General features: G+C 36.4%; 1 protein-coding gene across 2 annotated transcripts in view; it reads left to right on the forward strand.

Moving 5' to 3' along the window:
* nuf2 (UF2 component of NDC80 kinetochore complex) overlaps positions 1-15974 on the forward strand; it is a 63592-nt gene that overhangs the window by 42567 nt on the left and 5051 nt on the right. For both annotated transcript variants that reach the window (XM_051675524.1, XM_051675525.1), the window contains exons 14-16: positions 328-465; positions 9612-9752; positions 11105-11280. In XM_051675524.1, coding sequence (XP_051531484.1) covers positions 328-465; positions 9612-9752; positions 11105-11280 — 455 coding nt within the window. The remainder of the gene's footprint in view (positions 1-327; positions 466-9611; positions 9753-11104; positions 11281-15974) is intronic.

Genomic DNA, 15974 nt, shown 5'->3' on the forward strand with positions numbered 1-15974 from the left:
TTCATATGCGTCTAAAGGCAGATGAGCGAATACTTTTGGCAATATAGTGTACATTAAAAGCTGGCGAGGGGGTCTTTTTTGCCCCTCTCGGAGTTAAAGAACACCTTGCAGAGCTATAGTGTTGAGAGGGGGGCAGTAATGAAATGGCAAAGTTTGATGGCCTTCAGCACCATTGTACCCTTCTTGTGAATCTCTATTTTTAGTAATTCTAAGACACTGAACCATATTATATCTGAGCTACTAGGACTAATGTTTGCAGACATACTGAATATTTTTTCAAATTTTTTTTTTACCTAAGGTGTTCTTCATATTTGTTTTCCCCTTCAGAGTCAAAGGAGAGTAGATGTGGCAACACTGAAGGATGAGCTATCCAAGCTCAAGTCTCAGATTGTGGAGTCACCAGAGGAGCTCAAAAGTGAAATGGAAAAGATGAAAGAAAATGTGAAAAGCATCAAGATGTCAAAAGTATGTACAATTTGCATCCACCACACCACCTGTTATCCAGTGTCAAATTAGTGAAATGGAAAGATCATGTACAGTCAGCTAGCCATTATCGCAAAATAAATCTAGACAAGGGTGATAGACATTTCGACTAATTTTGTAGTCGAGTATTCTAACCCACAAAAAAAAAATTAGTACTCAATTTCTCATAAATTAAGATGGCCATTTAAAAATAACTTGACATGTACATGAATCTTATATTTTGTTTATTCACAAACATTACCAAGAACTGTTTCAAATTAAGGTGACATCAATAAAATATGCTTGTACAATATGCATTAATAAAAATGGAAAACGCAAACTATTTTAAAATAACAGTAAAAAACTTTTGAACGCACCCAGATCTAATGTAGAAACCAATACTGACAGCATGAGGGTAATGCACATATATAAACTCTGAGACTACTATGGGTTGACCGATATTTCCTGTTTGACTGATGTGTTTCTTGAAGGCGCTGAGAATCACCTGCTTGCATGTGAAGCGACTGAGACATGTAAACGACCAGTCACGGTTTGTTTTGTTGTTACATGCCATCATGGTACTACAATAGACCGGTGTGCAACACAGTGTCATTTAAAATGGTCCACATATCAGAGCCGCAGCAAACGCATTTGAGCTCAATGTTAAAGTGCTCGCCTGTTTCATTCTCCCTCTCCTAAACAGTTCCCAGTAACTTTTAACTGTCTTGCCTAATGATAAAAATGCAAATATCAGTAAAACCAGTATCATATACCATCTACAAATATGCGCATATCTCGTTTAAATAGATGTAATAACACAACCTCACACAACAACAGATCCAGCGTCCTGTGAAGCGCTAATTTATTTACCTCTAAAGCACGTATTCTAACAGTCACTCCTCTGCAGTTCCCTGTCATTAACTTTCTTTTCTAATGATAAAAGGCAAATATCAATAAAACTTCTATTATATACCGTTTACAAATATGTAGATGTCTAGTTTAAACAATGTAATTCATGAACCTCACGATAATCCAGCGTTTTCTTCCCGTTGAGCGTCCCATCTTCCTTTGAAGTTCATATTCTATCAGCCAGAATCAGAAACTTCAGGATCAAAAGTTCCTCTGATTCACAAATCATGACGGTCACTCCATGTTAATCCAAGCATGTGATCCAGGCCGTTTAAACTGCCAGGAAATTGAGGCTCACGCTATATCCGCACGAGCGCGTGAGCAAGTAAGTTTATATATTTTTTTTATGTTTGTTATTTACTATATTAAACTGTGTGATATATCGGCATTGTACCGGCCTATCGGCCACCCTGCTCTCTGGGTATCGGCACTGGCCATTAAAAAAAACAAATCAGTCGACCACTAGAGACTGCATAAGGGCTATCACATTTGTATCCATTTCACATGTAATTTAAAAAAACAAGTGGTGAAATTTAAAAAAAAAAAAAATTTTTTTATATAAAATACACTTTGCTGTTGTTAAGGGATTTAACACACATGCACACATACTGGTCTGATAAGCTTCCGAGTTCGCTTCGAATTTTCCTTCCAGTAAAAGAAAATCAAGTTTATGCATTCTTCTTTCCTCAATATTCATATCTGTACGTAGGGCTGGGTGATATGGCCAAAAAGGGATCTTCTAGTTCTACCAAAATTTTAAAATATTTTATAGAGTTTATCAATCGAGTGCAGTTGGACATGAATGTTAAAAGATCATCTGTTCTAATGGCAGCATAATGACAGCAGTCCAGTATTTGTTTGAATATTTTTACATTCAGATTATATATTTGTACATTACATTCAGATACCCAAGTATGGAGGCATAGAAGCCCTTGTGACTGAGGAAAGATACTGTATGGGGAATGTGAATTTAGAAATTGTAAAAGTCTTAATGGACCATTTTTATTAAAGTGAGAGACTAGGCTACCAACTAGTAATTTTATTGTCTTGTCATCCATGCCAGAGATGATGACATCTGATTAATTTTCACAAAATTAGAACATAAATCTATTTGTTTATTATTAAAGGCTTGTAACATGTATAAAGCTAAATATTTATGGTAAAAATCTTTATGGTCTAAAGGCACTCTGGAAATACGTTCTTATGCGGTGTCGGTGCCTCGTGTCTATTCGCATGCGGGGAACAGTGGGACAAGGCATAAATAAAGCGGATTTGGTGCTAGAGAAATTATTCAAGAATACAGCGCAGAAAGATAAGAGCTGGTGTACACACCACTGTTGTTTTGTCACGCTGCTCACTAGAGACAAACAAGTCATGACCGTCATCATGGAGTCTTGCAGTCTGGATGGAATCAATCAATCTGGGATCCGGACCCAGCCGGACCGCAGTGACCGGCGTAGCCTAATCTATCAATGCAGCTAACGTTAGCAACTTCATAGTCTGAGAAAGCCAAACTGCTTGCGTTTTTAGCTACATGCACCTGATCGTCTAGATGATGAACATAGGTTAAATATCAAAAATTACTCAAAAGCTTATCATCAATATCGTGGATTTTTTTTCATCGTGATAAATATCGAGATTGTTTTACGAGAGAAAACCAAGGCATATTTGACCCCTTGGCATTCTGATTAAACCCCATCACCAAAACATTAAAGCTGATTTAAGCATACTAGATAAGACACTTCCGCATTATTCCCCCTGGAATCTATGACCCCGTTTATACCTGGTATTATATGAACTCATCGCATTTGAGTTGTAAACGCTAATCCGCCTTGTATGTGTCCCGCAGCTAAGCATCTCCCCTCACCGGCCAATCAACCGCTGTGCTAAAACAGAGCGTAAACTTTGCCGGTTACGACCGGCTTTAAAAGGAAATAACCGTCCGATCAGAAAATTTAAAAAGCAGATACATACACAAGCATGAGAACTTCACAGATCTTCTTCAGTGTGTCTGATATCAACCTGCAGGAACACTTATGAGAAGCATGAACATCTGCAGCTCAGGTTAATACAGGTAATTCACTAAAATAACAGACAATTCTGCTCAATATGTTGCATTTGTGCTTAAATATCTGCTGCATCTGGGAGAAATAGCGCACCCTTTTTTCACACTTTCTTTTCTGAATTTGTTGCGCTTTAATGTCATACCATAACAAATGGACATAGTGATTGATGTATGTCGTCATGAAACAAAGATCCTCCCCTCCAAATCCGATCACAAGTGGTCACAGGAGATGCATTTAAAGGTGCCGTAAACGATTTTAGCATTCTGAAGCTTTCTTGTGACTGAGCCGTTGAATTAGCCACGCCGCCTCATTCCAAAACCCCTCCCTCCAAAGATAATTTTGTAACCAAACAGAGCAAAAGTGCAGCATTTTTTGTTCCTGTGGCTGTCAAATTCAACAGTGGCACAATAGCGCCCTCAACTGACAAACGTTATGAATCCTCAATGATCCACTTCAAATACAACACTATGAGAACGACACATTTTTGTTTGCTGTTTACAAAGTCTACAGCTGTCACAGAGACCGGTGAGATATCTCAGGACACTTAATTCTTTAATATCTTTAAGGGAGTAGGACATTTTTTGCATACTTATCCATGAGAAAAATCTCTTACAGCAACTTTAAGTGACCATGTGTAAAAATCGATGTGCCTTGCCTGTGACCAGCAATGACCACATGTAACTCATTTTAATACCAGGTGTACAATCCTGGAATTAACAAGAAACAAAAAATCTCATACCCACCTGAATGACTACCCACAACAACTCCTTTATATCAGATAAATGTTTCCATCATACACTACTATATACAGATAGATCAAAGTCTGAAATTAAGGTGTCGGCTGCATTTTTGATCAATCACCAATAAGGAATACGGATCCCCAGCCAAAGTTCAGTTTTTACAATGGAGGCCAATGGATTAATTTTAGCAATGAAGACTGCACAACAGAATTTTTTTTAATAAGAGTTTCAAAATCATGTCTTCCATCCCTGGCATACCTCAAAAATGACCACCCAGCTCTTGTAAATATTTTAAACCAACCTGTTTGCTCTGGAGGCACAGAATTTTAAAGAGTTATTTCACCTAAAAATGAAAATTCTCTCATCATTTACTCACATCATTTACTCACCCTCATGCCATCTAAGATGTGTATGACTTTCTGTTTTCTGCAGAGCACAAATGAAGATTTGTTTTTTTAAAGATAATCTCAGCTCTGTAGGTCCATACAATGCAAGTGAATGGTGGCCAGGCCTTTGACGCTCCAGAAAGCAGATCAAGTCAGCATAAACATAATCCGGCAAACAACAGTGATTCATTCAATATCTTCTGAAATGATACAGTTGGTTTTGGGTAATAATAGACCAAAATGTAACTCCTTTTTCACTCTCCATCTTGACAGCAGTCTCCTCGGCGATCATGATTTCAAGTATATAGTGAGATTTTTCAGGGTATTCTCTGCCCACCCGCTCCCATCGACATCACATAGAAGTACCGTCCATTCCCGCCTTCAACTCTGAAATGTTATCCTGTGCCGCAAAAAATCTAATCGTGTTCTGTGGGAGTTCCATGGGAATTCAGACCTCTAATTTGCATGATTCCAAGGAGAACCGGATACAAATAGTCAAATTCAATAAGAATCAAAATATTACATTTATTCCCATACTTTGCTTTCAAAAGCACAGATGCCATTATACAGTATATTCTCTCATCCAACACCTCGACGATACACATCCACAGCGCCCCCAGTAGACTCTATTGTAACTGCAAGATTTGTTGAACAATTCAAAGGGAAAATAGAGTAAATCAGGAATTATTATAATTTTTTTATTTATTGTTTTTATTTTTTTAAATGCTCGAGTAGCTGGTGCAGAAAGAGTACTCTATTACTTGTGCACATCTCTAATCAAGACCCCGAAGCGGAAGGTGTTGTATCACCCTAAAGGGGCTTATTTCGTCATAGTGTCCGGCTGTACATTATTTAGCTTATTATGGCCAAATTTACTTTTTTTTTTCTTTGGGGTCAGTGTGTTCACTCTGTTGCCGTTTGTTGAGGCAGTTTGACAGAGTTATGTTTTGTGACATTCTAAAACAATTTGAATTGTTTTTATGTAAGGAAAAATTGACGATGGACCGTTGAATTACTGAAAAGTAATCCATACCCCGTAATGCGTGGTAATGTGGCCATGATGTGCAGCGTCAATAATTATTTAATTTCAATAATTATTTAATTTAATTGAACGAGTCAATTACTCTGCCTATAACAGGGTTGCCACACCTTATGACATCATTTGTTATCTTAAGATCTTGTGATTGGAACTAATTTCTTACAACACGGATTCAGCGTCTTGCTCTGATACAGCACAAGCCTTCATTTCTAGTTTGAAAACTTCGAAAATGTGTGCGCGCGTGAGTGAGAGAAAAAAAAGAAAAAACAGATTGAGTGTGGAATTATTACCTCTGTTTGTTGCGGCTCTCGTCAGCAGTTACATCGCTTCAAAATGCCAAGATGTAAAGTATACTTCTCAGCAGAATTTCTTGTATATAGCTTTCACGTTGGTACACAACTGTTTTAAGTCGGGGGGGTTTGATGACGTGTCCTGGATAGGGTTGCAACTGTTTCACGGTATACCACGGCATGAAAATTGACAGTTATCATACCATGTACATTTGCTTATCTACGGTATTGAGAAAAAAAATGCAGTCTGACGGAGAATCTCACCTGCGCGTGCGCATCTCCTTTCATCCTCGTCTGCCTGTCAGACTCATCAACTTGCGCCACACACACATGCAGCGGAGAAAATGTCAGAGAGAAGCGAGGGGAGGGGGTCTGACATAAGTGTGTGTGTTTGAGTTAAAGCAGTGTTTCTCAACTAGTGGGTTGCAGGTCTATTAGGACTGGGTCACGGACAGCAGGGAAAGAACAATGCCATGGTTCTCCCATTGAAGATATTTCGGCGGCCGCCCAAGTGATAGCCTATTTAGGACTGCCGAGGTAGATTTAATGATAATCTCTCAATCGGCTAAAGGCTTCTCATCTGCACTTTTGCACGAGTGTAAGGGAACCAGCTCACGCTAATGATCTGCTCTGCTCTCTGACGCGTGTGTGCAACATCCGGGCTTCCCTCGATATCGCAGACCTCAAACCTCAAATCACTGAGGAGGAAAAGAGCAACACTGCTATGCGCTAATTTTTTTGGTTTTTTTCATTATACATTCTTTTACTAATGGTTTCATGATTTTACATGAGTAAAAGTAACTGTTATATTTTGACAATGTTATAGTTTCATATGAAATAATCTAAAGGTAGAATCTATTAGACCTCATTTTAAATCAACAGTGGCAGTTGTAGTTAAAGTTTCAAGATGTGTTTCAGCTAGTATTTATTTTTTCATAAATACAATAATTTATTATTATTATTATTACTATTATTTAAGACTAGCTACACTGACCTAACCATGGTAATGAGGAGCCTTTCCTCCTGTGTAATATGTATGTTCTGTTTGAATTAAGTTTGAAATTAGGAAACAAACGGGATAATAATGGGCTCATAAGTAAATGTGCTCTTCAATTTTTAAAGGGGGGAGAGAAAACTTCCTGTCGCTTTTGTTGTTGACTTCAACAACAAAAGTAATGTCACTTGATGCACGTCCTTGTACTTAAACCATGAACAAAACTATGCAACGTAAAAGGAAATGCGACCCAGGATACAGCTTTTTAAGTTTTTGCTATGGTGGGTCGCCACTTGATTTCCAATGTAAAATCTGGGTCCTGAAGCAAAACCAGTTGAAAACCACTGAGTTAAAGGTACAGACAAGAGCAGTCTGGCTGCGCTGTCATGCACCTGCAGTATATGTTAATTGTTAATAATCATAGGACATTACTTTAAAAGCTCACACAGCTGATGTTATTTTTAGTAGTTAATTTAACATGCTATGCTAACATGTAAACGAACATGCTTTAGTTACTGTATATAACATGTTATAGTTACATGCTATTTTTTTATCATGTTTATAATTCGATTTATTATTATAATTCTGTTAGCTTATTTATTCAATTTTATTTATTTTCAAAAGGCAGACTTATTTTACACATACTTCAATTAAAAAAAAAAAATGGTTTCAATTTCAATTATAATAAAGCGTTTGTTCAGCCAAAAAAAAAAAATCTTCTGTTTTCACTCCTTTAAGGGTCATTGTAACTGATAATAATAGTGTAATACCGTGAAACCGTGATATTTTCTGAGATGGTTATCGTACTGTGAAAATCTCATACCGTTGCAACCCTAGTCCTGGCTCGTGAGTGTGTGTGTCCGTGTTTGTATGAGCGAAAGAGAGGGGGTGCACAAGGGTGCTTTCCACAGATATTAAAAGTTATTTTGGATAATAAAGAAACTGTTGTTATATTGAAATCGCAGGGATGCTTTTACATGGCTCTGTTTGTTGGTTGCAACGTGTGTGTGTGTGTGTGTGTGTGTGCGCGCATGTACATATGGGTGTGTGTGGGCGTGCGCGTATGTGTGTCACTGTGGGTGAGATGAGAGCGAAAGAGAGAAATTGAAAGAAATTTAGGATATATAGACATTGTTCTTATCTGATTTAATCAGCCAATATCTTTGTTTTAACTGGTTATTTTGCTGTGATAGCCGGCACAGCTCTATGAAATAACTTAAATAATTTGGCAAAGTGATATGGAGCCCTTAAATGGATAGTTCATTCAAAAATTTTAATTCTATCATTATTTACTCACCCTCATGATATCCCAGGTGTGTATGACTTCTTCACCAGAACCTATTTGAAGAAAATTTGAAAAATATCTCAGCTCAGTAGGTCCTTAAAATGCAAGTGGATGGTAATCCGATTTTTGGAGCTCCAAAAATCACAGACAGTCAGCATAAACGCCATTGATACAACTCCAACGGTTAAATGAATGTCTTCTAAAGCAATACGATCGCTTTTGGTATGAAAAAAGATCAACATTTAAGTACTTTTTAACTATAAATCATTGCTTCCGCTAAGCTTCCCGAGTGGGTGGTGTTCAAGTGGTCTCTCATGTGACATATTTGCGTTGTCATGATACAGAGGTAATCTCACGTTCTCCACTCGGTTGAGACATACAGGTTAAGCACACAAACGCACCATTGTGAGTAAAGAAACCGATAAATACAGATTTAAACAAATCAACCAAGCTACGGTACAGCGTTCCTCCTCACTTTTAAACAGCGTTGCTCTTCTGGCTGTGTCTTCTCTGGCAAAAGTGATCGTGATGCTTTAGAAGACATTAATTTTACTAATGGTGTTGTATGGATGACGTTTATGCTGACTGTCTGTGATTTTTGGAGCTTCAAAAGAGAAATCTCCATTCACTTGCATTTAAAGGACCTACTGAGCTAAGATATTTTTCAATTTTTCTTCAAATATATTCATTTATAGTTCTGCTTTGGTGTGTCTGCATCGTTCTGTGAATACACAAAAATGCTAACAATGTTTCATAAATAAACAATAGCAATACAAGCAATGTAATTTCTGGATTCAAAGTATTAAATTAAAGTAGGTATATTATTTATTAGAAAATAAATTCGCTTGTAGCTTCGTGAAACACAAACAGAATTAAAAACAGCAGATGCTCCCTATTAACAATTGCTTTAATGGTCCGAGTCCAAATACAATGTGATATGACGCACAGATATTAAAATAATCTTGGATAAAGTGCGAGGTCGCCACAGACATCCTTGTTATCATCCTTGGGGTGGTCTTTGGTTATTGTGGACCAATCACAGCTGTTGTGGTCTGCGTCAACGCAACGCGCAGTTATAATTTTTGAAGAGGTGCATGTCATAGCTGTGCTTTTACTGGAAAATAATTGCACACCTTAGATTAGAACATCTGTCAACAAGTCAGAATCAAGCATTCAACAGACCCATGGTATAAGTTAGAATAAAGAATGCAGAGTGAGAGCAAGTAGTTCAGCTATGTAGGAAGTTACTTGCCAGGGTCACTGCTTTGCTTATAACTTACTAAATGTGAGTAAACCAGATATTTTCCAACTGTATAAAGCAACATAATTTTTGTCAGAGAAATCTGTTAACATTTCTGGTAACATTTGTATAATAACTAATATTAGAAAGTTCACTATTTACTGTTTCCCTGCATGTTTGTGTGTGCATGTGTGTGACAGGAGCTGGCAGATGAAAGGCTTGTGGAACTACAGATGCTGGTGCAGTGTGCAAGTCAGGTGGAGGCAGAAATCCATGTTATTCTCAAACAGCTGCAGGACTTGCAGAGTAGCATGTACAAGACCAATCAGCAGAAAGAGGAGGTAAACAACAATCGCATTGATACAGCAAGAATTTAAGCACATCAGTTAAAATGTACTAGATTGGTTTGACAATATTAACAAATCCAACAGAAAAGAGCTTCAGCCTCAAGAACATTTAATAGTTTAGAATAGTGGTTCTCAACCAGGGGACACATTATTTTACATATTCTGTTTTGTTGCCACAAGTGGAACAGTAATTACACAGTGCTGCAACAAATGATTATTTTGATAATCAATGAATCTGTTGATTATTTGACAATATAAATTTTATTTAGTTTAAAATTTACTTTACACTGTTTTGCAGCAGGTCAATTTAAACCACTCAATTATGTAAGGGATAATGTTCAGTGAGCTGGTCATTATCACAAAATAAACCCTGCAGGGTACACACCTGTACATTATTCCGCTTATTACCTACTTACTACTTGCCTAATAAATGTACTTTAAATATTTTTTGTTGATATTTTTGTGTAAGGAAGACATCGATGACTGGTCTGATATCATTTAATCCCCAGATGTGCAGTTGTTATTCCGAAATATCAGACCACTAGATGGAGCAATTGACCAATCTGAATAGAGTATTCATTAGAGCCGTGTAATAATTGCTAACTGGTTTGAGGTAGAATGTTCTGCAGGAAGCCACACATTCCCTCTAAATATATAGCAAGGTAATGTCTTCTCTGTTTATATAGATAGATAGATATGTTCAACAACAAATGTTAAACTGCATCATTTAAACAAAATGATTGCGCTCCCTTTCAGTTGTGATTGTTTTGATTGAACAAGATGCTTGCTCACTCAGTGAAGTGTTTAAAGTTTAACTGATACTCGCTTGCAGTATTGAAAAATGGTTTGGTGCAATGGAAAAACGCACATGACTTTAAATTTACAACATATATTCAATAAAAAAAATATAGAAATGATCAGAAAAATGTAAGTTATGTGCTAGAGAGAAACAACTCTCAATCACATTAAACAGCACAAACACACTGTTAGTGCACCTAATGTGGAAGCTGGCCCACATCAAACTATTTATCTGTGATTTTTGAAGTGTTTATCATAAAGTGCTCCTATGTGTTAGACAATTATTTATTTATTTTTTTTCCCTTTTTTTCTTTTTTTTTTTTCTGCTTTAATCTCGTCTCGCCATTTTTCACTGATGGAGCTTCTCTGTGCACTGTGCTCATATTATTGATTTTATCGATTGGTTGTTGCAGCACTAATTAATTACACACTTCATCTTTAAATTCTGTTGTTTTATTCTGTGAATTCATAGGACATTTAGGCTTACTTTTAGTTTAACATGCAAACATGCAGTGTTATCTGCTACTGTAATGTAATCTTTAATACAGTTCCAGAGCTTAGCAGCTATGAATGAAGCCCTACAGAAAGAACTAAAGAGTCTGAGCACTGAGGAGGCCCAGCTGAAGAGAGCACTATCCATGAAACTAGACAAAGAGTCTAAACAACAGATCCGTCGACTGAAGAAGAAAGAGGTGAAAGATCAACAGGTCAAAAATATTTATGGGTAAGGGAAGAATAATCTAAAACCTACAAGTTTTTCATCTTTGTTTAGTAGCTCCATCTTTTTTAATTTATGGCTTTATGAATTTTTGTTTTGGTAAGTAACTGCATTGTTGCAATGCTTACAGCAGGGTACCCACGGGTCCTTAAAAAGTTTACTTTTTAAATTTTGGTGTTCTATTCATGAGTCAACTGTCCATTGGCTTTTTTTTTTTTTGTTTTTTTTAATTGATTGTCAAATGAAAATGGAAAATGAAAAGCCAAAGTAAAACAAAAAAGAAAAGCCATTGGCAAATACTTTTTTTTTTTTATTTTTTATTTTTTTTTTTTTTTAAACACAATTTAAAAGGTGCATTTAAAAATGATTTATTAATGTGCTATTTTATTGTTACATTTAATTTAATTTTAAACATGAATTAAATACATGACATATTAGTGCACAGTTTTATTGTTAAATATAATTACATTTTTAAACATGAATTATATAAACACATTTATGGGGTGTTTACACTTGGTCAGTTCATGCGTTTTTGCTGATCGGATTGCTATCCGATCATGAAAAGACCAAATGTAAAGCCCTCCAAGATGGATAAGAGATGAATCAAATCCGATCTTGAGACTCGTTCCAAACATAACTTGCTCAAGTGTATACGCATCCGGCTGTTCAAGCCACACATGTAAACTACTCAAACGGCACTACGTTAGCAGAGGCAAAATGCAATTTTTTTTTTAAAAATTTTTTTTTTTTTTTTTTTTTTTATACACGTTTAATCCGAATCAGAATGAGCTTTATTGCCAAGTGTTCTAACATATACAAGAAGGGTTTTTTTTGGTGATAGTAGAAACAAGTGAGCACAGAACATTATAGTGAGACACCGAATATAAAACAAGGTAAGAGCATAAATAGACATACAAATAATAGGACACATAACAGAATGGCGTATGTACATGTGCAAGTGGTAATGTATGTGCAAGGTAGGGGTATGCACAGTTATTGAATTAAATATGTGAATTTACATATATACGTGACCTATGTATTTACATTATTGCACTGGGGGAGTCCTAAGGCAGTTTAATTGTTCATGAGGAAAATGGCCTGAGGGTAAACTCTTCCAAAATAATAAAAAGCAGGGATTTTTTTCATTTTGGTTCGTTCTGAGCAAAAACTGTATTTTTTTTGTTCCGGTTCAGGAGTTCCGGTTCTGCAGCCTCCTTTCCAAAAGTTTACCAGTTAGAACAAAATAAAAGAATGGTTAATAACGTTCTTTTAAAAATTACAGTGCTCTTTGCTAAGGGGTGGGTGAAATACCAATTGCAGTGTTACCAGATCTCAAAAGAGAAACAAGCAACATGGTCTGGAAAAACAAACCCAAAATATGCCACTTGATATGTCACTAAAATAAGCAATACATTTTTTTTCCTGTGTGGTTTATTTTTTCGGCATAGAAATCAAAACAAGCAGTTAATTAACAGATAAGTATAACTTTAATTACAGATCTGCTTCTGAGTCAAAACCCGGCAGCATCAAATCTGTATTAATGCATTATATCTATCAGTAATTCACTGAAGACTTGAACACAACTGAGAAATGTACTTTTTACCTCTAATAAGGTTTTCCTTGTGTTTAGATTAGCCGTGCATGTATACGTAGTAATTATACATCGTTTTTAAATAGGTCTTCATTCACAGATTGTGACATCCACAATTGGCAATAAGGCAGAGAAATGTGTGATGCAGAAGTTTCCTTCAGGATCAAAGCACATGTGTCATTTTTTCGGGCAACATGAAGTGGTGTAGTTCCAAAAAATTACTGTGATTAAACCCTTTGGCCTTTAGTTTCATGAAAAAATTTTCTGAACAAAATTAACCAGTTATAACCGGTTACCAGCATTTAAAAATAACATTTTCTCTCCTGAACAAATGAAAATAATTTTGTTCCGGTTTTCGGTTACATTCTGCTAAAATTTCGTTCATTTTCAGTTTTCGTTCATTGAACCATTTTTTGTCCCTGATAAAAGGTTTACAAAAAACATTATTTTTCAATTCTTATTAAAGTCTTGCAGAAATTATGACTTCATAAAATGCAGTCCTAGCCTAGAATCCATAACACTTCATCCACATTAACTTGTCTACTAATTAACATTTTGAATCACTTAGGATGAATAATTAAACAAACAACATACAAATATTTGTACCGTTTCAAGCTTTGTGTGTGAGCAATTCATTTCCATAGATTCTGACAATTTGTGGCTCTGTCAACACAATTTTATAAAAAAATAAAAACTCAAACTCATTTCTTATTAATAAAGCCATGCAAACAATATTAATTTATAACATGCAGTCCTAGCCTAGAATTCATAGCACAGACCTAATACGATGAAGATTAAAAAACAAAAAACAAAAACAGCAACCTCACATTGAATTTTTCTGACAATAGAAAAGTATTATTGAAGTCATTCTGACAATAAAATGTTATTAAAAACTACCGGCAGGCGTATCTTACTGTTTGTCAGCATCGGCTCCATTCACAATCTTTCTGAAGTCTATTCACAGGTGACTGTATGATTAAGATGACCAATGAAAACGTTCCTGATGGTTTAGTCATGACTACGTAACAGATGTTACCGATTATTTGCATTGAGCTCACTTTGCGCAATAAATAATAACAAATTACGAAATGGATGCATGCTGTAGGAGTGACCAGACATTTTTTCTTCATTTATTTGATGCAGATCGTGGGCGAAACATACTAAACTCTGACAGTGAGCGCAGCTGATGTGCATGACGCATCTTACCTTCAACATTGAGGGTCTGTTCCAAAACCTAGTGAGCTACCTCGCTGTCTCCTGCCTACATAGGCAGCTGTCTTCTTTGGCAGCATCCTTACAAATGATGCCTCATAAGACAGCGATTTGGAACACTCTACGTAGGCGGCAGCTTCTCGTATCATTCAAAACAGTCTGGTTCTGCAAGTAAAAATCCCATTCATTTATCCCATAGGCTAATTGATTTTCAACAATAACTTATAAACCTTTAAAGACAGACCTACCATGAGCTCCGAGGTTGTTCATTGATGGTATATGCTTCCGTTGAAGCCATCCATCTGCGTTATCTCAACTTCATTGTTTAAAAATTGTGTTTGATAGTGCAATTCATGGTAAACAACTACATTACCCATGGTGCAGCAGAGAAAGATCAACCAATCAGAACCACGTCCACCGAAACATTGTTCGTAGCGACCTTGCGCTCCCATGTTGCACTGTGAATGACGTAATCGAGTCGGTCTCCTTCACCCTTAAACTACTTGTATATTTGTTCATATCGGGATATTTTGCAATAAACGTAAAATATATTGTTTCTATACTTATAATCAACAACCTAAAATCAATAGTTTTATATATTCCCATAGTTTTTTATTCAGTTACATTCTTTGCAATACTTCATGGGATTGTAGTCCGTGCCCTCATGACACACGATAAGTAAACATCCTTGTACCTTTGTCTTTATACCTGATTTTCTAATACTTTTTTGCCTCAAAGCAAAGTTCGTGATGTTGTGATTCACCTTGGAGTTGGTTGGTTTGGTTCATGTATCACAACTCTTATGAAGGATTTTATTAAAGTCTATGGAAGAAATGAATGGGGAAAATACTTGCGGAACCCAGGTGGCTGAAAATGTGGGCGGAGTCAGTTGACTCGCAACTGATTTCAATCAGAGTCTTTCTAGAAGGTCAGTCCACTTTCGGCCATCGTTGGAACACTCCGGGAGGGTTTTCCAGTCACGCCAGTGCAGGTCCTATCTACTTGAATGGGGGAAAACTGAAATCTCAAAAACGGTTAGTCAAGATTATGACCAAAGTGCATATTTTAAATAAGCAGTAAAAATCTGACAACACTGGTATCAAAATTGTGCTTCTTTACGTCATATTACACTAAAAAATGCAAATTTCTCGGCTTGTATAGCTAATGCACATGCAGGTTCTTGAGTTGATTGACAGGCAGTGTCTGTATCTAAAAGGTGATTGGTTCTTTTACCTGTAAGGCGGGACTTCCTTTCTACATCTGTTGACCGTTGGGCACTAGAGCTCCATGGTTGTTCCAATTTCTCCAATTCATTTGAATAGAAGTGGCCCGTCTCTGCTAAATAGTCTCTGTTGTAATACAGGTGACGCAAGAGAAACAACGCAATCCTCTGAGCATAAATACGCACAGCACACACACATTTTGGGTAAAATAGTCGGTTTTATTCACATATTAAACTGTTATTTATCTATAATTTACCGTAGTGAAGAAGTATTTTTATAATAAAAATGTATCTCGCTTCGTCCACCATCTTGGATTTATTTTTCCGCCTCTGGGATCGCCTACCGAGGGAAGGATACATACAATGCTACCTGAGAATTTGGGCAAAATGAGATATCTTAAGAGGTATACACAGGCAGTTGGCGCATGCACACCATGACTGCTATGAGATGCCGGACAATTTCTCTTCAGGAGTTTAGACCCATAAAGATGTCTTTGTATTACTTCAGACTTGAGTTATACAAATGCAGGTATCTATTAATTTAAAATCAGTTATATGTCAAATATGACAAAAAACAGTGGTAGCACCAGTGACCCAATGAAGCTCCAAAGATTGTTAACCTCCAATATTAATTACTGAGATGAGATTAGAAATAGAGTATTTCTTATCAAATGA

The sequence above is a fragment of the Myxocyprinus asiaticus genome, chromosome 37, assembly GCF_019703515.2.
Source record: "Myxocyprinus asiaticus isolate MX2 ecotype Aquarium Trade chromosome 37, UBuf_Myxa_2, whole genome shotgun sequence".
NCBI classification, from domain to species: domain Eukaryota; kingdom Metazoa; phylum Chordata; class Actinopteri; order Cypriniformes; family Catostomidae; genus Myxocyprinus; species Myxocyprinus asiaticus.